Source organism: Ctenocephalides felis, unplaced genomic scaffold (genome assembly GCF_003426905.1).
Source record: "Ctenocephalides felis isolate EL2017-DRISC unplaced genomic scaffold, ASM342690v1 CF-g0.4_SCAFFOLD_01886, whole genome shotgun sequence".
Lineage (NCBI taxonomy): Eukaryota > Metazoa > Arthropoda > Insecta > Siphonaptera > Pulicidae > Ctenocephalides > Ctenocephalides felis.
Window position 1 is genome coordinate 125,382,807 of NW_020538040.1, and position 25,586 is coordinate 125,408,392.

The following is a 25,586-nucleotide window of genomic DNA, read 5'->3' on the forward strand; positions in this document are numbered from 1 at the left end:
TGTAATGCATTTAACATTTTTTGATTATAATACGAGAAGTTTCAGCAATTTCCCTGAGACAATATCAGTTGAGTATTTCTACAATTAGATTGTTAGAAGAATTAAGGGGGATGCAGCTTTATCTTTAAAAAAAAAGTGGGAGAGGGCGGTACGAAAAGGTTGGAAACCACTCAGTAGTCGTTGATCTCGAATTTTGTCAGTGCGTCGTCTGTTGCAGCATTTAGTTAATGATAAAAAAATAAATAAAACAGATCACTAACAAAACTACGAAGTATGTATGTAATATGAAAATCGTATCGCGCAGGAGTCGAAGGCACTTCGAGCCATGCGGCCGCCTCGAACGGTTCGAACTTTAGCAGGCGCAGTACTAAAAATTCCGATGCGTTTCTTCAACTTTACGATATCGTAAATTAACGAATTAATGAACTTACATTTAGTTAAAAATTTAAAAATAGTGCAATAACTATTCTACATGTGATTTAATTTAATTACTATTTAGTGTTAAAAATTGTGATAAAATGAATGATCGTAAGTTCCAACATGTGTTTAGTGATTTTAAAAAATTTAAATCATTATTCATAAAGTTTGTGAAATTTCACGTAAAAATATGTATAGTGTAATATCACAACATGCTATTGGACGTATAAATAAAATTTATAAAAACTTATTTGAAACAATATATTTATTAAATTGAAAAATATTAAATAAAATTTAATATTTAGAAATTTATCATGTTATTCCATTATTCTGTTACTATATTCAGTGAAAAAATGAATTTAACTACCGTTTTAAGACAGCATTCTCATCTTCAGAAAAACTCCATTGTATATAAATTTATAAATCGTTTGATAAAAGCAGAAAAAGAAAAAGAAATCCTAATAAACATATTTGAAAATAATTTGCAAATGAATTTAAATAATATTTTGTTTTATTGACATCATGGTTACTAATTAAATATTGAAAACCTGAAAATTCAATGATATCGGCTATGATGTAGCTATAATTTTAAAATAAATTGTAAAAAGTTTCAAAATTCAACACCAATGCTAGTACAATATTGTTGTTTCATACATAAATTTAATTAGTAATTTTTAATTGTGTATGATAAAATTAATGCAATATAATATTAAATAAAACACATTTAAAAATTGCTAACGTGCAAGCTGTTTTGCAGGCTATTTTAGTTAATTTTAAATAGTTCTTCGAATCTTTTGAATTTAGCATTTAATTTTTTTTCTCTAATTGAAATGATTTTTGCGACTGAAGCCTATTGAATCTACTTGGAATTGAATTGTTTTTCATATTGATATCTTGTATAGATATTTGTTTTATCATTCTGGTTTTTTTCCGAAGACTACAATAAAGAATCATCAGGTTTTAAAAAACTTTTGTGCCAATTTTCCACTGAGTTTTAAAATATATTCAATACATTACATATAAATCATTTCTATAAAGATCTAATGATATTTATGTAATTTATTTGTGTGAATTTAATTTTTAAATGCTGTTTATAATTATGTAAATAGAATAAAAATGTGATGTAAATGAGTGTAACAAAATAAAAACAAAACAAAAAGTTGCATTTGCAGTCATGAAAACCAAATCAATGATATATCAATATAACGTGCTATTCCATTATATTTGCCTTTTTCGTCAAGCCTAAACTACTTCAATTTAATATTTTTTTGGTTCATCAAGTTCAACTTGACATCGTGCAAATCATTAAAGATCATCATTTTAAACAGTCTTAATTCACAAAAATATGTGTTTAGCTATTCTGTACCCATAAATCTTATGCCATAAATTAAATTTTAACATTTTTCAAACCTCATTTAATTGCTTAAAAAAGTTGTTTTTGAAATGCGTAAAAATGGACTTCGTTTGCTCGTGTTTACGTTGTTCTCGTTATAGGCGTAACATGCACAGATAAGAAAATATTCGATTATCATTCTATATTTCCTGCTCAACGAAAACTTCTGTGTAAACAAAAGTACAGTGTTATCAAAAATATAATTAAATACAAATTTACCTTAATAGCTCAAATAAACCTTTTTCTAAAGTCAAAGCTCAATAAAACAAATGTATTGTCTCAGTGAAACGAGCATATCATTTTTGGTAAGGTCACCCCTGGGTCAATTTTTATACGAATAAACTAAATATACTTATGGAGAATCAAAACAAACACTCTAGAAGACTGAAACAATAAACATTAAAAAAAACGACGATGCAAGAACATTTTTAAATTCATTATTTTAGAACTTCGAAAAAAATAGTTTTTTGAGAATTTTAAAATTTTTGAAAAATTGACCCTTTTGAAAAATTAGAATTTTTGTTACATTTTAAAATATTGTGGAAGTTTTGAACTTTTTTTCAAGGCAATCACGATACGCTAGCTGCGTAGAAACGAAATATCGAAGCGCGTGAACGTTGCGTCGCAGTCTAAGGGATAAACAGAACATATAAAAATGTAGACAAAATTTGTTCTTATTATTAAAGATCTATAACATATCTGATAATTTGATGTGCATATGTCTAATGATCCTTTTTGTCCGCCAAATGGCATTTTTTACTTTTAATTGGATGTTTTTTCAAACTCACTTGTATCGTAACCGTGAAAAATATCAACAATCAACTAACGTAGTTCTAGTAGGCAACACTCAAGTACCTCAAGAAGATCATATGCAATATCTTGGCATATAGATCGATAGGATAGAAAAAATCATATTAAGAAAAAGAGGCAGCAGCTAGAACTGAAAACAAAAAAACTCTACTTGTTATTAGAGACTAAATCCTTTAGGGGGCGTCCATTAACCACGTGAGAGAGTTTTTAAGAATTTTTGGACCCCTTCCCTCCCCCTTGGTGATACATGGTGATATTCAAAATTACTCCCCTCCCCCACCAAACATCACGTGTATTTCTAGTTACGTGATAAAACTGTAATTTTTTTTTGAAAATGTTTGAATTTTTTTAAAAAAATCAGTTAAAAAATAAATTCACGCGAAATCTTACTATACCCCTACATCCCTCACGTGATATTTCGTGATTTTTTGTCAAAACCCCCCTCCCCCTAAAAACCTCACGTGATTAATGGACGCCCCTTTAGGCCATACAATAAGCTGCTTTTATACAAATCATTACTTAAACGAATTTGGTAATATGGTACTCAATTATGGAGTAGTGCATATAAAACTAATATAAATATAATATAAAAATTTCGAAACAAATTACTCAAAATCGCCATAGGAGCACCAAAATATGTTCCTAATTGGCTAATTCACCTGGATGTGAACACACGTACTGTAAAGAACGTTATGACAATAACAGCACATAAACATGGAAACAAACTTAATAGCCATACAAATCTATTAGCCAGATCCTTGCTAACGGAAAACTACCGTTGTAGATCGAAAAGAAAATCGCCGCTTGATCTAATTAACATAGATTCCTGACGTCCATGTGTTAATTTAATTTTTTATTATTACTCCAGTCATTTGGTAGTTTTGCCCGGAAAGTACTCAGAGTGTTTTGAAAATTGATAGTCTTGTAGATTTCGTTGTGCTCTTTACGAATTTTTAAACTTTGCCACCTCGAATTTTTACCGCTGGCCCCACCATATTAGAAAACGAGGCCTAAAAACAGTTTTATAACAATATTTCCATCTTGGCTTATTTTACCATAAAAGCACGAATGCGAATTAACCTAGAGAGTTAAGAGAGTTCCTATATTTCATGCAATAACCATTTTTTGCAAAATCAATAGTTTTAGCGTACGAGCGCCTCTAATTCTTTACTGCTTGGACCGCCATATCGGGTCTCCCTGTATTTGACCACTCTCTGTACTTGAACACATATTTACTCATAGTTGAAATGTTCTAGTGTCAGCAAATAAAATTAAATTATTTAATTTCTAGACCTTTTTGCTTAATTTAATATTGAAAACATTCATTTATTAGAGGGAATGTGTTCAAGTACAGAGAGCGGTCAAATACAGGAAGGCCCGATATGGCATTCTGCTGGTGATGTGTATTGTTTCTGTCTTATGTTTAGCTAGTTGAAAATTGACAGTATACATCCACCAATTTACTTTCTCGAAGGTGATGTAGAACATATGGCATATTTCGTCTAGATGTTTCGCGACAATCACTACGGCTACGTCATCCGCGTATGTCACTACTTTGGCGCGTCTTGAAATTTTTAGTCTCAAAAGCCCATCGTACATAATATTCCACAGTACTGGCCCAAGAACTGAGCTTTAAGGCACACCTACGGAGATATATTTTTTGAGCCGTTCTTCGTGTCGTATTTCAGGACCGTAACCGGAAAATTGGCAACCAGGCAATACTCCTTCGTTGGCGTTGCTGTGGAAACAGCGCAGTTACTTTCAAAAGAAATTGAGGGCATGTAAGTGTCTGCACCTGTTGCTTTTTCAGCAGAGTCATAAACACCTTATAATGCTTACCCCAAACTTCTTTATCCACCTCACATATGAGCTCTTTCCACCATCTTTGTTCTCTTTGATGGCCTTAATCAATTCACGACGAGATTGTTTGTACTCTGATGTAATCGTTCCACCAGTACAACGAGGATCTTGAATTTATGCCACCTTAACGAGGCATACTGAAATCACAGACCAGTGTCACTCTTTTCATCAGGTCCTTGGTTCTTTCTTCCGCGAATCCAGTGTTGATCGAGTTGCTTTCAAGAGCTATTAGCAATGCATCTCGATCAAAATATTTTGCCTTCCAGCTAGCGCAGTTAACTTGCTAGATAGGTCTTTTGATGTTCAATTCGAATGACAATTCCCAAATGCATGATGGTCGCTGGCAGTGTAGATATCCATCACCCACCAGTTGCTGTTACCTCTGAAGAGACTACTGCTGACAAATGTGAGGTCTAAAATCGAGCTTGCGTCGCCTTAGGTGTAGGTCGGCTTGCCACCACTATTGAGCAATACAACGTCTAGCGTACTAAAAGCTTCCAGTAGTGCTTTTCCTCGTGCGTCTGTGTGCTTGCTGTCCCAGTCTAAAGCCCAGGAGTTAAAGTCTCCGGCTATCGCCACTGAATAATATCATTTCGCGTTCTCGATCAGTCGTGCCAGAAAGTTAGCAAATTCCACAATTAGGCTAGGTGGTGCGTAGCATCCACATCTATTGCTGCTGATACAAAGCCAACGCTGCGTTTGGTAACTGTATTCTGGAAGTAGAGTTTGCCACAGGACCAAATAACAGCTTTGGTGGTTGTGCCCACTTTCCATATTTGGCCAGGTGAAGATGCTGTATGACTGTATAATATCACATGGTCAAGCTTCAGTTCTCGTACTGTCTATATAAAGCCATGTGCAGCTTTACAATGATTTAAATTTAGCTACAGTATCTTCATGCTTGTTTATATGATAACTTCTTAAGTGCTTCCGAACATCTGTAGATTGGACAGCTAGCGATTTTGTTCCCTTCTTGTCCGCACTTAATGCAAAGGTTTGAACGGTTCGCCTTACTTGTACACTGGAATTCGTGATGCCCAAAAAACATTTGTAGCACTGGACTGGCCTATAGATGTTCTTATACGACAGTTCACCCAGCCAATTCGACTTCTACCGATCCGATCAAGCAATTTCTGCGCCGTGGCTACCGGTAACGTTACTGTAGCAGCATGAATAACTCTGTAGGCTTTACGGATCTGCATTGCCTCCGCTGGTGTTTCACAGTCTTGTCCAGCTGCTTTTTTCAGAGCAGTCTGAATTAGATGTATCGTCATCAATGTCCCTGATTTCGATTATCTCTTTTGCATCACTTTGGCGTCATCCTTAACCCTTTCGGGGCGGTATTCAAATAATTGTTTGAAAAACCGGTTTGTGTAAAATTTTTAATGTGTGATATATGTTGAAATGAAAATCATTAAAAAAATTAAATAATCAGGGAGCAGCTGGAGGTGCTGGTAAACCGTTGTACCATCCGTGGTTTTTGTTGGTACACATCTGTACCAACCGTCCTATAGAAGCAACAAAAAAAATATTGTTCAACTTAGAACATAAATAAAATTTATGATGAAGCTTTTTAATTCATAATAAAAACATTTTTGACATAAAAGTACATTGCATTGTTGATACAGTGTTGAAATTCATGTTTGAATTTTTTTCACTGCATCTTGTTCACCTTCCTCATGTTTTAGCTTCAATTGGTAAAAGCAATTTTCTACTTATATTCCCCCCTTGTATTTTTAATTCTTGGAGCAAATAGTTCAGACAGAGCTAATATTTCTTCAATCAATTCTTATCATTCATCAACAATTTAGGAATTACCGAATTCACATTTGGAAGAGTTAAGAAAAGTTTAAAAATTAAATAATCAGGGAGCAGCTGGAGGTGCTGGTAAACCGTTGTACCATCCGTGGTTTTTGTTGGTACACATCTGTACCAACCGTCCTATAGAAGCAACAAAAAAAATATTGTTCAACTTAGAACATAAATAAAATTTATGATGAAGCTTTTTAATTCATAATAAAAACATTTTTGACATAAAAGTACATTGCATTGTTGATACAGTGTTGAAATTCATGTTTGAATTTTTTTCACTGCATCTTGTTCACCTTCCTCATGTTTTAGCTTCAATTGGTAAAAGCAATTTTCTACTTATATTCCCCCCTTGTATTTTTAATTCTTGGAGCAAATAGTTCAGACAGAGCTAATATTTCTTCAATCAATTCTTATCATTCATCAACAATTTAGGAATTACCGAGTTCACATTTAGAAGAGTTTAGAAAAGTTTACTACGGGCGGATAAAAAACAAAACGCGATTGGTTCTAAACTGAATGCTGTTTTACGTGTCATATGTATTTCACCTATTATGTGTCACGTATTATCACAGCTAAACACTTACATTAAATCGTGGTATAATTTGCATTGCTTTCATACATAAATTCGACTGTCCAAAAATTTTCAAACTTTGGGGTACACATGTGTACCGCGCGTACCAAAAGGGTTGAAGATGCTCGTGATTGACTGTTGCAGACCTCGGCCTTTATCTGCGCACTTTCTTGAGATTGCAATCAACATGTCTCCAGTCTTCTTAATCTTATCTACAGTCGTCCGGACCTGCTCGTCAGGGATGATCTGCTTTAGTCGACGTAGAATCTCAGCATACTTTGCCTTCTCTGCTGGTCGATTTAAAATTACGTCCGGTTTGAGTTATTTCCATGTTTTCTTCTTCTTATGCTCTCCAAGTCGTGTTCACCACTTTAGCAATGCTTTATTACTAATATATTAATATTTTAAAAAGGTAATGACATAAAAAAAACGTTTGATAAAAACATTCAATCTTCTTTTGTAAGCTCAGCACACTAGCCATCTGAATCTGACCTAATGTCGTCGCCTATTACTTTCCCACAAATCTATAAGTTTGCAAATTATAAAAATTGAATATAAATCTTTGCTTCCTAATGCTTTTTAGAAACAATTTAAATATTCATTGCCGAAACCTTAACCATCAATTTAGATTCTGAAATTTATATTAATATTTTATTTCTATCACAAAAAAGTAATCATGTAACTATATTAGTATTGCATCTTCATTACTATTATTATTATTATTATGATTATTTAAAATGTTATTCTCTTAGATTTCAAAACGCGTATGATGATCGCGGGGTTGGGCCTGATGGCCCTCGCTATCATCTATGGGTTACGCGTAAACATTTCGGTGGCACTGGTGGCCATGGTTAACCACACGGCTATAGAAAATACCAAAATTATAAAAGGAAACATAACAGCAGAAATCAGTGGTATGACAAGTGAACAATGTGGATTTAATCGAGAGCAGGAACTTAAAAACGAGGATGGACCATTCGATTTCACTAGCCAGCAGCAAGGTTTGATCTTGAGCAGTTACTACTGGGGTTATGCGTTGTCTATGTTTCCAGGTAAAGCATATTATTTATTACGTTTACATTTTATTTATTTTGTAAAAACATAAAACATTTCATAGATTTATACAGATTTTATTATCACTCCTTGATTTCTATTTATTTCTTTGATATTCCTTGGAATCCAACATTTAATTAATGCTAAAACAAAACTGTACATTAAATATATTTCAAACTAAATATAGATTATTGATATGATTGTTATAAAAGAATAATGTAGATCTTCCACCAGCTTAGAATATTTTCGTAAAGGAATGTAAAAATATCAACGTATATTTTATGTACTTGAAAATTAGTAAGTTAATAATAATTGATTTAGGGAACAAAAAATATAAAGAGTATAATTAACATAAGATCGAAATAACTATCGCTTAAAAAATCAGTTTTTATGGTCATATTTTTTATAGAACTATTATAAATCTCAAGTTAAGAAGGAGCAGAAATTGCGTTTCAACTCACAATATTTTCCTAGTGAGATTTAAATTAAACTAAAAATTAAACCACACGCAATTGACAATCACTGTAAAAGGTGATGTATTGTAATACTGCAGGTCACTTGTTTTTAAAAATTGTTGAATAATAAATTACCGAATAATTAAATCTATGTCAGAAGAAGAATCAACATTTGAAATCATTTTCAGTTGAAGAACTTAAAGAAATACTATATAATAAAATGCAAATTTTAGAAAAAGTTATAAAATGACATATTGTTATAGGCGGCAGAATTTCAGAATTGTGGTCTGCAAAATGGGTAATGTTCTTCGCAGTTATCACAAATATGGTAATGACGCTTATGACGCCGATCGCAGCTTTTTATCTTGGCTTTGGTGGCGTTATAGTATGCCAATTCTTCAAAGGAATCGGAGGAGTAAGTTAAAATAGTTTCAAGTCAAAGTTTAATATAAATATTGAACATATAATGTTCTTATTATTAATCAGGGCGTTACGTTTCCCTGCACGCACTGCCTTTTATCACATTGGTCCCCCAAAGAAGAGCGTTCCAAATTATCGTCATTCATCTACGCCGGTACATGTTTAGGAACTGTTGCCTCCCAATATATGTCGGGCTATATATCCAGTAAATTGGGTAAGATTCAAAAACAAATAGATTTGAAACTCTTTAATTATCATAAAATTAAATTTAACTACATTTTCAAAAACTTATCTCATGTACGAGATAGAAAAACGATCGTTCATGCAACACCAGATATAGTTGCACATAGGAATTTTTTCTGCTTTTAATTTTAAATAAACAGATTTTACTTGCAATTTTATTTTAAGAAAAAAATATTCATATTCTTTACTTTGAAAAATAAAACGAAGATTTGCTTACGAAATATTATAGATAAATCTATAAAACTTATTTTAATATTTAAAATGACAATATTGTAATGCTGTATCAATTTAATCAGATAAAACACGTACATAAATGCAATTATTATTGAAAATGTATTTGTATTATTCATTACAATGAATTCTAGTCAAACTATTGACATTCTATGATAACTATTACCAATTTCAGGTTGGGCTTATGTATTTTACATAAGCGGATGTCTAGCTTTGCCCTGGGTTTTTATATGGTTGTTTTACGTAACAGATTACCCAGTTCATCATAAATTTATAGCTGAAGAAGAACGAGAAATGTTAGGACAAACCATACAAGTTCCATCCACAGAGGCATGTATTAATAATTTAACCAAAAATTCAAGAGTTATCAATAATTATATAAACAGTTTATTTAACAATTATTAAAATTATTCAGACTACTAAAGTGTAACTGTAGATCACCTATTTATTTATTGATAATCTATTTTACTGCTAAGAACCAATTCATTGACTCGGAACAAGTTTCCCCCTCCGCTTTATTAGTAATTTGGCAAATCAAGCTTAAAGATGGTTTAAAAATATTAAAATGCTAAGATGAAATAAACTTTATTGAAGCATTCAACTTCTTATATACTGGCACAATAATAATAAACCTTTTCTGTTAATAGAAACCTAAAATGCCATGGAGAGACATAGCGACATCTAAGCCGTTTTGGGCAGTTCTGATTGGAAACACTTGCTCAAATTGGGGGTTCTACCTATTACTAATAGAGATACCAGTGTATTTAAGACAAATACTCTTATTTGGTATCCAAGAGGTAATGTAAATTTATTTTGAATCGTTTGACGTATATGCGTAACTTTTAACTACCTTTTTTAGAATGGACTTTTAACTGCTATACCGTTCTTCGCAATGGCCACGACGACAATTATTACAGGAAATATTATGGACTATTGCATAAAAAATGGAAAACTAACAGTCGGTCAAGCACGAAAAATTGCCACAGGAATAGGTAATATAGATTTAGCGTAGTGCGGGGAACTAATCCATATATAATAAAGTCAAAACAATTACTGAATGTCCCATGTGTACAGATTGTAATTAGAATTAAAAAAAGAAACAAATGTCACAACAAATAACAAATATCTGACTATGTTCAGTAAAACTCCCAGCTGATTCATCTTTTTAGTTATGCGTTTTTTTGCTGTTTTTTTTTCAAAAATTGTCACCTGGTACTTTTTACCCCAAAGGCGGTGTAAAATGGGATAGCCATGAGGCAAACAGATCTAATGACTTATTTCAATTTTAAAGAGATTGTACAAAGTAATAGCTACATTATTCAACCAATGCAAAATATAAATTACCTGGGTACGTTTTTCACAGAAATAATACTGTGTATAACCTTGATCTGGTATTTCGTCAAAAATAATTACACAGGTCCACCAAAAAACAGTTGTTTGTATAGTGTGTGCGACATATGTTTTCCAATGTAAATTTTACGGCTGTACACTAATCTAAAGTCAAAAATATTTAAAAAAAACGGCAAAATCTCTGACTTAATAATGTCTTCTGCATTTAACTCGCAATAAAAGCTTACATGTAAAAAGGGGTAAAAGAGACCAACTGAATCTTTACATTACTAAAATGACTTAGGAAATAGGGGTTTGTGGTAGGAGAGTGAAAATTTAGGGTTGTTTGTATTCTTTGTAAATTATAAAAAACTAAAATAAAAAATGCTACAAAAACTAAGAAAAATCTTAGAAGCGGACAACCCTTACCACTAAGGGACATGAAAAATAGATGTAGATTCTCAGTCAAGCCATTCCGGAGTATTGTGACGAACATCATGACACGAGATTTTTATATATGATAAAAAAGTAATACAATAACTAAAATATTTTAGTAAGAGAGGGAAACAATAAAAATATATAATGAGAACTTTTCAGGTTTATTCAGTTTATTTCATCAAATAGAATATTTTATCACATCAAACATCTTCAAAATTACGGTGGTACAGAAAGCTATTTTTACTAGCATGATACCATATAATATCGTATACATATTTATATTTGACGTATGTGCTACATATGACTTCTGTATGTAAAAAAAAATATAAAAAAAACTTTCCATGTTATGTATGTGTTATGAAATTTTCGAAGTTGTGTTGTTTTGAGTTCAAGTCTTTCACATCTTTTTTTATTAAAATTGAAGGAGACTGATATAACAGAATTTTTAACCTTATGCAAATCGGAAGTTCCTTATTGAAGAACTGCGATTACACATTGAATTGCAATTTGGTAACAAAGAAAATAAAACTGACCGTTTAATTAAAATATTTGAAGTACAAAATCTGATCTCGAAATAAATTAATCAGACAATGCAATAAAATTATACAACGCGAAATAAACTTAAGTATTTTAAAATAGCGTAAGGTAATACGTATTGATTTGAATTTAATTCGTAAAAATAATAACGATCGATTTGTATAAAATAAATCAATTATTTCAAGCATCATTGGGTCCTGGTACATGTCTCGCGATTCTGTCATTCGTTGGCTGCTGGCGCTATCTTGGCGCGGCGCTGCTCTGTTTAGCAGTAGCATGCCACGGTGCGATGTATAGCGGCGTCATGATAAATCATATTGATATCGCACCAAGATATGCTGGTAAGTGAATGTTATGTTACAAATTAAATAACTGAATTCGAATTTATTCACATCAATTCCCCACACTGACCCGACAAAGCGATATGCTACTGAATTACTTATTAACTTCCCGTAGGGTAAGTTATAGTAATCGCAAAAAAATCGAAAATGAAAATTTTTGCATTTCTCGACGTTTCAAAACCTTCTGAACATTTTGGCATACCTTAGAAAAAATGGATGTATGTGTGTGTGTGTGTGTGTGTGTGTGTGTATGTATGTATGTATGTATGTATGTATGTATGTATGTATGTATGTATGTGTGTGTATGTATGTGCGGATACAAATTTTCGTCGACGATTTCGGGAACACGGATCAACCGATTTGAATAATTCAAAAAACATTCGATTCGTATTGATAAGGAGACGTGCTGATTAGTTTTTGGCAAAGGCAGGTCTAGCCGTTCCGAAGATACGGGGCAAAAAGTGCCAAAAACGATACCTCCGTTTTTAAGAGAACGGAGCGTCCGATTTGAATAATTCAAAAAACATTTTACTTGTATTGACAAGATGTAGAATTGATCAAATTTTCATGGAGGCAGGTCTAGCGGTTTCGGAGATCTAATGAAAAAAGTAAAAAATAATGCCATTCGGCGGTTAAAAATTATCATTAGACATATGCACATCAAATTATCAGATATTTTATAGAGATTTTAACAATAAGTATTTTTTTTTTTACATTTTTATGGGTTCTGTACCAATGCTTATGCGTTAGACGGCGGCGCGGCACATGCGCGCTTTGACATTTCGTCTCTATGCAGTTCAAGCAGTGCGATTGCTTTGAAAAAAAGTTCAGAATTTCCAAAATATGTCAAAATGAAGAAAACATTTTTTTCAAAAAAAATTTTTGTATCCAAAAAAAAAATTTTTTTTCAAAAAAAAAAATTTTTTTTTTCATATAATTTTTTTTTTCAAAAAAAAGTAATTTTTTGTCAAATTTGTAGTTTCTCAAATCTATTTTTTTAATTAAATTTTTTTCAAAAATGTTAACCGTTTTTAAAAAAATAATAATTTTTGGTACGGGAAGTTCCAGCAATTTGCCTTAAGGCACGATGCCCTAATTGCCTTAAGACAGAATTCCACTTACAGCTAGTTATGAACTATCGTCGTAATTGATCTAATAATCTTCCTGTCCGTCAAAACAGTCCTAAAATCGATCCTCTTGAGTTAAAATCATATAATGCTTCTATACAAAACAAAATTATGACTATTTATATTATTTAAAATATAAATTTACAGGTTCCCTCATCGCATTCACTAACATTCCTGGTACGATATCAGGAATAGCAGTTCCAGTATTTGTAGGTTATATGACGGATGGAAATGTGAGTATTGAACATAGTTTAGTTAACACACTTTCGGCGGATAGGATTTCGGGCTAACTTGTACCCGTAGCGGGGTTTTCACAACGGTGCGAATGCGTAAGCATGGCATGAAAGCACAGTCTTTTACTTACAATACTTACTGCCTAAATTCATACGCAGTAGTAAATACTATAATATTAAGTTATTATGAGGTAAAACTATCAATACTGAAGGTAAAACATTTGCAAATAAAGTTGAATATTATTACGCAATGATACATATGTTTAGTGTTTAGACAATGAAATGAAAAATGTAATTAATTCTAAAAATTTAAAACAAAATGCACAGAAACATTTTCTATACGTTTTCTTACGTAATTACTCACAAGTTTAGTCTCTGAAATACAAAAATAAATTTAATCATAAAAATCAATTAATCAAAATACACAGAAAAGTTTGTTATAGGTAGGTTTTTTACACGAGTATACACTACACATTTTTACGCAATAAGTTTAGAATTGAAGAAATCATTTGGACTATTCTTTTTGAAGAATTGTAACAAAACTTCTTGGCGTCTTCTAAATATTGTCTCTCCTCTTTTAAGTTTCAAATTATTAAGTTCTTCAGGAAGGCCCCTGTTTGTTCTTATAGTCCCACAAATCCTAGTTTTATTTTGTAGTAATAATAAACTTTTATTTAAACTATTATAAAAATTGTCCATGTATACATGATGCCACAAATTTAAATAAGGTTCTAATATATCTAATATAGTTGTCTGTAAACTATTGCCATTTCCATAGTAAATTTTTAAATTGCATATGTAGCCTGACTTTGCTTCGCAAGCCATTCTAATCAGAATACCATATTTTACTATTTTTGCTTAAATGCTTGTTTTAAATATGATAAATATTTTTAATTAGATTAGATTTTAAATATAAATTTGAAGATTTATTTAGGTAATAGGAAGTAACAGGATATTAAATACATTTAATTCCGTTGAATTCTTTCAAATAAAAGAAATTGGATAATAAAATACGAGAAATATGATATCATACATTTTCAAATTACCTGTAATCCAAGCACAATTGAAAAACATTGCGAAAATTCGTCATTCAACAGTAAATTAATGAATTAGTTTTATTACTCGCCGGATACTGTATTTGATAAAATTACCTGTTGCCAGGTACGTAAATTAGACAAAGTAATTCCATTCTCCAATCATGTATAAAGTACCTATATCACTTATAATCATACTATATACAATCTATAGTTTTACGTTGAAAATTCGATTATTTTTAATATTGTACGAAATTAATTTTTATGGTGTATAAATTAGTGACAAACCTAATAGTTAATTACATAAATAATAATATGATTTTATAAGCTACGTTCGATTGCTTGTAAAAATGTAATAGCTTATTTTTAACATTGTTTTTGAATTTTAAATTATATGAACTATCGAAACGCAATAAATACAAAGATAGCAAAATATTTATGTAACATATACGTATTTACGTATCGAAAATAATTTTGAAGAATAAATTATAATTTTATTATAGTTTTATAATAAATATAAAACTAGCGTTGCAACCGCTCATAGTAAGAAATTTCGTTCGCTCTTCGCATCTAGCGTGTCCGACCGAGTACCCGAAAATACCCGCACCCGCAGTTGAATGACAATCCTAAAACCAGGTACCAATACCCGGCCCGCAGAAAGTGTGTTAATAGAGTAATATTCGAAATAATCATTAACTTCCGGAAGGAGGAGTTTGTTATTGTCAGAAAATGATTTTCTAATCTTGTGTTTTCTCGACGTTTCAAGTAATTCAGAATCGTTTGGAATTAATAAGAAATCCAAAATTTGGAAGAAATATGTGTGTTTGTATTGGAGCCAATTTTTGACCTTTCGTCGACGTTTTGTCAAACATGGCTGCACCTATTTCAAAAATTTAAAAGCCATTTGATGAGACTGAGATAAGGACTAGCGTTGATTAGTTTTGCAAGACGACATCCAAGCCGTTTCTCTAGAATTGGTAGAAAATGCTAAATTTTTCGTCTTTATTTTATCCAAAAATCCTTAACCGACTTTAAACATTTAAAAATCGATCGAGAGATACCCGTTGGGAATCGTGCTCAATAGTTTTTTGTAAAGATCGGCCGGGCCGTTTCTTCCTAATGAATTCTTGAAAAAAAAAACTGATTACAATAAGTGGTTGAATTATTCAAATTCGTCAAAGTTTTTGATAATGAGCCGCACATTTAGCATCAACGCCGCTTATATTCCAGTTATTTTATGCGCTGATCACTGTTGACGTCCACACCTGAATAAAATACATTTTTAGAACAAGAAGTAGATTGAAACATGTTTAATAAACTGAATTTAAATAATATAATTACTGATATCATAAATATGTTTTGATTAGTTTTTAGTAATAGCAATATTTATGCAAAATAAACAGTTAAAAATCTTAAAATAGCTAAATCTAATTTCTTATAATTAAGTCGACTATTTACACGTATTGGGAAGTAGATGCATCTTGCCTTATCGCAAAATATCGATTAAATTTAGCTTATCAAGCCGTGCTCCAAAAAATGGATAGTGAAACACTGTCACACTTCGATACATCAACTCCTTAGATTATAGTTATATTTTCTATTTTGGTCTTCAAATTGTAATTTATATATAAGATAATAATGTAATATATTTTTAAAACAAATAATCATCATTTGGCACAATCAAGCAAATATTGACATTAAACCTTAGTCCTCAAAATCAATTTGGAGATGGGTATTGTACTACTCGGAAGTAATTTCTATCAAAAGAGCACCAAGAATATATAACACGCAAGTTTTGGATGCGCAAACAACATTTGTAATAGATAAATCTTAATTCAAATACACACATCTAGTAATATGTTTTTGTATAAGAGTTATGTTTTATAATTATTGTATACTGTATGTATGCATATATACTGTGATGGCATAGAGTGGACAAACGAGGGCAAAGGGTTAAAGTTCATAATTATTAGTTTATGCAATCTTCTATTAAAAATAATTATTACCATTATTATTTTCAGCAAACCATCGAAGCCTGGCGTTTTATTTTCTTCATGACGCTTGCTCTGTATTTAGTTGAATTCACAGTATTTACGCTTTGGAGCAGCGGTGAAGAGCAACCTTGGAATAATGGGCCAACAAAACAGAAACAATCAGTGGATACTCAAGAACTACCTATGAACACTGCTGAAAAAGACAGTTGAAAATCAGATAGTATAGCATTTTTACTGTTAGATAATAAATGTTAATAATATAAAAATTAATAGAAATTTTTCATAATGATTAAATCATATTTTATTTGCAACACGTGCTATCAAAAGTACTATTTTGTATGTTTGTTTTAAAATTATATATTATATTAAAGGGGGCGTCCATTAATCACGTGAGGTTTTTAGGGGGGGGGGGGTCTGACAAAAAATCACGAAATATCACGTGGGGGAGGGAGGGGTATAGTAAGATATCACGTGTATTTATTTTTAACTGACTTTTAAAAAAAAATCAAATGTTTTCAAAAAAAAATAAAAAAAAATACAGTTTTATCACGTAACTGAAAATACACGTGATGTTTGGTGGGGGAGGGGGGGTTATTTTGAATTTCACCATGCATCACCAAGGGGGAGGGGGGGTCCAAAAATCCTTAAAAACTCGCTCACGTGATTAATGGACGTCCCCAAAGATGCGCATAAATATTCTGCATTACAATATTATTAGTTCCATTATTTCTCATCAATTCATAAATGGCTATTTAGTAAACACTATTAAAATCAAATAAATAATAAATAATTTTAATCAAAATTTATCTTAACCATTTCAACTATATCACGCTGATTGTAAAAAGACTTTACTATTTCAACATTTGTATATTCACAATATAAATTAAGGACAATTCATATCATGGGAATAAATCCAGTTTATTATGCTTCTATATTTATTTATATTGAATTACTTTTTACATGTTTATAGCTATTTTAAGCTGTATATAATACGAATGAATAAAAAAATAAAAAATACAATAATATTTTTATAAAATTTATTATATTTACACTATATGTATAATTACCTATATATCAATACTTCATTTTAACCTAATGATTTTAGAAAAATAGAGAGGACCAAAGTTTGATGGCAAAAATGGTATAACCATTTGTCCGTATCGCAATCCCATATTGTATCCAAACTGAAATATGTGGTCAAAAGGTACCATAGCAGAAGAAATATTCCTGTAGTATAAAAAGATTTATGCCTTACACTTGTTATATAATATTTCAAAAAATTATGATGTGCTAATTAAGAGTTAAAAATATATGTATATAATATAAAATTCAGTAATACTAATTTCATAAAAATACATATATATTATCACCTAATACATGCTTCTATGTTATGATTTTCAAATGCTTGCCGCAGTGCTAAGTGAACAACACCATCATTTTGAACAGGGCTAAGCGAGCAGGTTGAGTAAACTACAGTTCCACCAGGTTTAACTAGTCTTAGGCAATTACTGCAAAGTGATTATTATAAAAATCATTGATTACTTTGAGATCACATTTATAATATATTTATTCTAAAGTTCGAATATGTAACAACTCAAATGTAGTTCAATTCAAATCCAATTTGTCATTACCTTAAAATTTGAGATTGTAATTCTGGAATTCTCAACCGTTCCTTTATTCTAGTTGGTTTAAAAATATTGTTATCATCATTATTTACAGAATGACGATCTGTTGTGCAAGGTACATCAACTAAAACCTTTAAATTAAATTGAACTGATTATCTTTTATATGAAAACACTATACTAAAAGTTAATATTTTGATTTACAAAAATATGCAAACCTTATCATATGAGTCATATTCCATCAATGCACGAGCATCTTGTTTGGTTATGTAGGATAAACCTTTCCATTTCGTACCATAATCATAAAGATATTGATCAAAAACAGATTTCAAACTAAAATTGGAGTTGAATTTATTTACAAAAACAGTATGATATAATAAATATGTTAAAAACATTATCTTCAATGTATATATATATATATATATATATATATATATAAATTTTGTGGTATGAGTGTAACAAATATTAAGTGTTAAATATGAACAACACAATACTCAAATTTTTACACAAACTTTAATTAATAATGATAGACTTTTGAGACCATGACATGCCTAATCTTCAGTGTCATTTCAAAACAGTAAAAAGTGCATACTAATACATTATTTAATAATAATTTTAATAAAATATTAAATAACGTATTAGTATATAATTTTTACCGTTTTGAAATTACAGTGAAGATGAGACACACATGATTTTAAAAAGGTCAGTAATTGTTAAATAAAGCATGTGCACTAATCTGCATATATATATATATATATATATATATATATATATATATATATATATATAATATATATATATATATATATATATTATCAATATCACACCTTATATAAGGTGTGATCACCCTTATATATATATATATTAGGGTGATCCTTAATATGGATGTTTTCGAATTTTCTTGCTCCCTTGAGCTCAAATGCTTCCAAATTGATTAAAAACAATTCTCTGAAAGTTTTAGTTCTTAATATTAACTTCAAGATAGTCCGCACTCCGAACGAACCTGCCCTAGAGCAGCACTACCCATTATATATATTAAGGTGGGTCGACTTTAAAGTCGCTTCGGCACAAATAATTTTCGGATACTAGAGATCAAAATAAGATACTTCGCTGAAGAAACCATACCTCTAAAATGAATTCTGATGTCTATATATATATAGACAGAGACGTAAATATAAATCTTCTTTAATACGTTTCGAGCTATTGTGCTAGCTTATCATTCAGCTAAAATACAAACAGAGTAATAAAATAAAGTAACAAAATGAAATAAAACAGAATTAAAATTATACATACCAAACCAGTTTAAAATAATTTTATGTAAAATTTGACAATTAAAACATCAATATTTTGTTCTAAAAACAAAAAATATGTATATATATATAGAATTTTGAAAAATAAAATCGAGTAATCAAAATATTTCAAATTCTGAAAAAGAAGAAAAAAAGAAAATATCAAGTGGTAAATAATTGTTCAAATATTAAAAAAATCAGACTTACATACATTAATTAAATTTTGATAGCTGTCAAAAAGCAAAGAAAAAGAACTTCTTTTATTAACACATTGTGAATTTAAAAAAATGAAAACAGATTCAGCAAACCTTCTTAAGTCAACATTTTGTTCAATATATAAAATAACGGGATTGTTTAAATCAAAGGTGTGTTTAAAATTTTGCATATGGTCTGAAAGCATTGTTTTGTATTGATTTTTATTTTTTGAATTATATTTATGTTGAAGCAATCTCTTAGATATATATATTGTGAACTCTCCCCAATACTGAATTTTTCATAATCATTACAATTCACCTTGTAAACGGAGTCAACAATTCTATTATGTGGTGTTTATGATTTTAATGAAGTATACAAAGAATTTAAAGTATTTTCAAATTTGCAAACTAAAAGAAAACCTTCTTCAGAAAATATCTTTTTTAAAAAATAAGTAAAACTGCCTAAAAATGGTAAGGAAATAATACCTTTATATTGATTTAGAAAGATAAATTATTATTAGATAGAAATTATTATTAATGTTATTTTTATTGCAACCATGCAAAGATAGCTTCGTTAGCGCTGTTTTGCATTGCGCTCTACTTTGATAGAACTGCGCTCTATCTAAACATTAATATTAAGAGCTAAAACTTTCAGAGAATTGTTTTTTATCTATTTGGATCTATTTGAGCCCCTGGGAGCAAGAAAATTCGAAAATGATCATTTTAAGGACCACCCTAATATATATATATATATATATATATATATATATATATATTGAATGGTAGAGTCTTGGATTTGTGTATATTTTGTAGAGTTTCGAACAAGAATCCAAAAATAATACAAAATAAAAAACAAGAAAAGTTTTTAAAAAAACAATTTCTTTATTTAATTATTTGTTTATTGTCGACGTTTCGGAACTAGGTACGTTCCATCTTCAGGACATCTGTCAAGAAACATGATCTTGATGAGATTTTAGCAAACAATATGTTTAGGAAAAAAAATAGATTTTTCTTTCTTTTTTTTTTTTTTTTTTTTTTTTTTTTTTTTTTTTTTTTTTTTTTTTTTTTTTTTTAAAGAAAAATCTATTTCTTTTCCTAAACATATTGTTTGCTAAAATCTCATAAAGATCATGTTTCTTGACAGATGTCCTGAAGATGGAACGTACCTAGTTCCGAAACGTCGACAATAAACAAATAATTAAATAAAGAAATTGTTTTTTTAAAAACTTTTCTTGTTTTTTATTTTGTATTATTTTTGGATTCTTGTTCGAAACTCTACAAAATATATATATATATATATATATATATATATAATATATACACTTGCAACTTCTCGTTTGATATTAAAACATGTTTTTAAAAATGCAAGTATTACAAAATATTGATTCATACGGAACTATAAACCACAAAATTATTTTTGATAGACCACACATTATGAGGGAAAATAGTCACAAACGCTGCGCCAGCTTGAACAACTTTGGGCCGACATTTTCGAATCTAAATCGTAAGTTAAGGGGTTAAACTAGAATACACATTTAATTTTACCATGAGCAAAAAAAAAAAACATACACAATTACCGATTAATCCTAGATTCTTGAATATCATTACTTATAACTAGTCCAGGCAATAAGGTTTGTAACATTAGCAATGACTTTCCTCCAGGTGCAGCACATGCATCTAAAACTCGATCTCCAGCTTGTAAGTCTAATGCCAAAACAGGCAATATACTACCGCCATTCATTAAATAATGAGAAAATACTCCTAAAATGTATAAAAATTATTAGAATTTCTTCATCAACTGACTAAATTTATAATTAGTTTATAATTTTATAATCAACAAGTATGAGAAATAATTCTGTTGATTTAATATATGTGATAAGATTTAATTTGAACAAAACCATTGCTTTTATCAACCAAAGTACCTGTTGATCCCCTCTTTGGTGAAGGAAAATCTGATATATTTCCACGTTCATAACTGTATACATTAAAAGTTTCAGGTATCGTAAATGGAGCCTCTGCTTCAACTTTAATAGGAAATTCACTTGGATCTAAAATATTTTTATCGTAGTGTTATTCATATTTCTAAGAATTAAAATAGATAGTTAATTGCACATACTTTGATAGTATTGATAATGTTCCGACTCAAATACCCAATCCTCTATTCCCTTCAGTTTTGTTGCAGGTATAAACTCATGAAGTGCCGCTAATCCAACCTCTGGATTAATTAATCTTCTCTCATCATACTTAGCATGTTTTAATTTTGCATGCAAACTTAAGCTTGATTCTTCATCATTTGTAGAAATAGAATCTTCTGTATTAGAAGCACTGCTAATGTCTGTAGTTGGTTCTTTTGTATTGTTTATTGATTCAGGAATACTACTGATTTCATTTGCGTTAGTTCCATAAACTGAACTAACTTCATCTTGTCTCTGTTTCATTAAGAAATTCTCTAAACTTTGGTCCATTTTATATATTTTATCAAGCTGTTTATCTCGTTGCTTTTTTTGCTTTTTCATTAAAAATTTTTCTTTTTGAATATTGTATAATGTTCTCAAATTAATTCCTCCTGTTTACAAAAATGAATTATAAAAAACTAATAAAGAATTGGAACTAGGCAAAATCAAATAAATTTATTAATCTAAACTTATTATAGTAGGGTGCGGTGGGCAGACATGGGTCACAGGTTGGAGAGGGCCACCTGAATAACCTTGAGACTATGACATGTATGTCGAACTGCACACATATTTATCATATTTTGATACTAGGTCAATTTTAAAAAGCATTTCATGAGCAAAATACAAGTAAATATGCAATATATTATATAGACATAATCTTTGAAATGCAAAGTGATTTTTGTTGATTGTTTACATTGTGTTTTTGTTGGATGCATAAGCAAAAAAAAAGGCATTTGTAGATAGAAGTGGGTCATTATTTGTGGACAGATATGGGTCACTTCACAGTAAAGTAAAATTTGGGTGGCCCACTTCTCCCTACATTTTCGGGAAACATGGTAAAAACATTTTTTTTGCCATTCAAAAAACAAAATACTTCCAAACATAATTGTAAACTAAAAAAAAATCAAGGAAATATATTCGTTTTTAACCATTCACCACCAAAAATAAAAACATGGCCCACTTCTGTCCACCGCACCCTACAATGGACCAAACCAATACAGTTAATACAAAATATCAGATCTATACTATGCAAATAAATATAATAGTATAAAACAGCAATGCACAAGTTTCAAACATCAACTAAATAATAAAAACTAAACAATTTTTCATACCTAAATTTTCTAGTTTTTCACATGTTTTTTCTGTATCACCAAAATTATTGACGAGAGCAACATACTTCTGCGGCGATAACAAGGCTACTCTAATCGATGGCCATTTATCGCCAAATACTGATTTATAGAAATCATCAAAATGTTCTAAAGCTCTATGTTTTGGGAAAATTTTCTTATCTTTCATCGACTAAAATGAGAACACCATACAGAATTTATAATAATTAACCAAATAATAATAATAATAATAATTCAGTTGTGATTATTCATGTACCCAATGATCTTTTGAATGTTTCGCTCTAGCAGAAACAGACGAAGCTGTGGAAATTAAATATTTTCTTCGCAGAAACATTTTGCACTGGATTTTATAGGTTAGAATTGTGCAAATTTATTAGCGTCCATATAATAGCAGAGGATTTTGGTAGACAACATATGAAACGTTATTTTTATGTGTCCATGATTAAAACACTATAACATATTTAATTAAATTTGATTCATATTGCATTTTATATGTTTCTGACAAATGCATCCTTAACCTTAAACCAAAACTCTTCTTCGGTTCGGTTTCATCGATATTCAAGGCAAGAAATGACAGTAGATATTCGTCTGCGCATGCGCAGAACGAAGTTATCCGTTCGGTTTGTACTGTGGGTACTGTGTAAAGGTGCATCCACACCTAACGAACGAACACGAACGAACATGTCGAACAAGAAAATACAAAGAAGAACGAACAGGAACACGAACGAACGCGAAAAATTCCAAACAAACGCCTCAAAGCAGAATCTTTTTGTTCGAGGATGTACCGTGAAACGTCAGATTTATTATTTTAAGTGGCGGGAAAGAGCAAAATTATTTAAAGTCATCAAATGGCATTATGTCCTTAAGGCAAATTGCTCATACTTCTCGTACCAACAATTTATAACAAAACTTTATTTTTTTTGAAAACTGGGAAAATTAGATTTTTGAGAATTTTAAAATTTAAAAAAATTACATCTTCTTTTTAATTTTAAACTTTCCGTAGGGCAAGTTATAGAGTAATCGCAAAAAAACGAAAATTATTTTTTTTATATAACTTTACGTTTTAGAGGTTTCTGAACATTTTGGCATACCTTAGAAAAAATTGATGTATGTGTGTGTGTGCGGATACAAATTTTCGTCGACGATTTCAGGAACACGGTTGAACCGATTTCAATTATTCGAAAAACTTTCGAATCCTATTGATAAGGAGACGTGCTGATTTGTTTTCGGACAAGGCAAGTCCAGTCGTTTCAAAGATGCGGGGCAAAAAGTGCCAAAAGCGGTAACAGTTTTTGAGAGAACGTGGCATCCGATTCTAATATTACAAAAAACATTTTACTTGTATTGACAAGATGAAGAACTGATTAAATTTTTGAGGAGGCAGCTCTAGCGGTTTCGGAGATCAAGTAGTAAAAATAAAAAAATAAACCATTTGGCGGTCAAAAATGATCATTACACATATGCACATCAAATCATCAGATATTTTATGGAGATTTTAATAATTAGTTAGAGCTGCATATTGCTTCCCTATGCAGCTAAAGCTGTGCGATTGCTTTGAAAACAAGTTCAAAATTTCCAAAATATTTCAAAATAAAAAAACATTTATTTCCAAAAAGTCATTTTTTTTCGAAAATTTTATATTTCTCAAAAATCTAATGTTTTCAAAGTTTTTAAAATAATGGTACAGGAAGTTCCGGCGGTTTGCCTTAAAGCACGACGCCACACGCACCACATAGTTTTGTGCATAATTTGAACTTTTTCAAAAAAAAAATTGTCACTTTTTTCACTGGATCTCCTAAACCGCTAGACCAGCCTTTCTAAACATCAGTTCTTCATTTTGTAAAAATAAAAATAAAATGTTTTTTGAATTATTGAAACCGGACGCTCCGTTCTCTCAAAAACTAAATTATCATTTTTGGCACTTTTTGCGCCGTATCTCCGAAGCGTAGAAATCAATTTTTCTGTCTCCAAGCTTATCAGTAGAAATCAATTTTTTTTAAATATTCAAATCGGTTGATCAGTGTTCTCGATATCGTCGATGAAAAAATTACATTTTTTAAAAGTTAATAATATGTACTAAAATTGAATTTAAAAACGACTTTTTTCCACTGAGTGAAACCTAGGACTATTGTCGAAACATATGAATTTTAGATTGAAAATTCGACTCTCCATAAAAAAGGTTTCGTATAATTTTTCGTTGAATCAATTGGCTTAAGGGTTATTCGTTCTTAAAGTTTAATTATTCTATTATTAGCTTACAAACTTCTTACCAATAGTAAACCCTTCTGATGATCTTCATTTTGACACCACTCAGACGGATTTAAATTTAAAAATCCTGTATTTATTCCAAACCGTTTGAAAAACTGAAGTGCAAATAAAGCAATGATCCAGTCATAAATAAATAAACTTCCTAGATAAATAAGGGGTTTTGAATAAAATTGACAATTCCACAGTAGATAACGATTTACCTGACTCAGAGACTCGGACTCACTCTGGTGTAATATGTCTGCCATACATTAAAGAACTGTATGTTTCTTGAAAAAAAAAAACTTTTTTATAAATCTGGACTCCTACTTGTAAACTACTTAAGTACAATGACTAGCACTATTTTTACCAAAACCAAAACCTCTTGTAACATCGAACGGCTTAGAAATCTCGTCTATCAAATCAATTGTCTGGACTGTAATTTAATTCACATAGGAGAAACGAGCCAGAACTTGATTAAATATTTAAACAACAACACAAAAATAATTCAAAAAATCCCAGACAATTTAAAACTATGCTTGCGGACCACATTAATACTTTAAAACACAATATAGACTTTTGTAACCCGACTGTACTTCAATTCGAACAAAATTTATTTAAAAAAAGAATTATAAAAG

General features: G+C 30.4%; 2 protein-coding genes across 2 annotated transcripts; one reads left to right on the forward strand and one right to left on the reverse strand.

Moving 5' to 3' along the window:
- The first annotated feature begins 508 nt into the window (after nt 1-508).
- On the forward strand, nt 509-16,574 carry LOC113377097 (putative inorganic phosphate cotransporter). Its single transcript, XM_026617292.1, has 10 exons — nt 509-528; nt 7,616-7,915; nt 8,635-8,786; nt 8,858-9,005; nt 9,441-9,595; nt 9,913-10,062; nt 10,125-10,257; nt 11,755-11,910; nt 13,185-13,270; nt 16,326-16,574. Exons 1-10 carry the CDS (start codon nt 519-521, stop codon nt 16,506-16,508), a joined length of 1,473 nt encoding a protein of 490 aa, XP_026473077.1. The 5' UTR covers nt 509-518; the 3' UTR covers nt 16,509-16,574.
- On the reverse strand, nt 16,361-23,238 carry LOC113375861 (5-methylcytosine rRNA methyltransferase NSUN4-like). Its single transcript, XM_026615809.1, has 10 exons — nt 22,961-23,238; nt 22,690-22,876; nt 21,520-21,969; nt 21,326-21,451; nt 20,981-21,164; nt 18,139-18,253; nt 17,930-18,054; nt 17,669-17,806; nt 17,366-17,525; nt 16,361-16,491 (listed from the first exon to the last, which is right to left on the reverse strand). Exons 1-9 carry the CDS (start codon nt 23,036-23,038, stop codon nt 17,381-17,383), a joined length of 1,548 nt encoding a protein of 515 aa, XP_026471594.1. The 5' UTR covers nt 23,039-23,238; the 3' UTR covers nt 16,361-16,491; nt 17,366-17,380.
- Nucleotides 23,239-25,586: the final 2,348 nt, after the last annotated feature.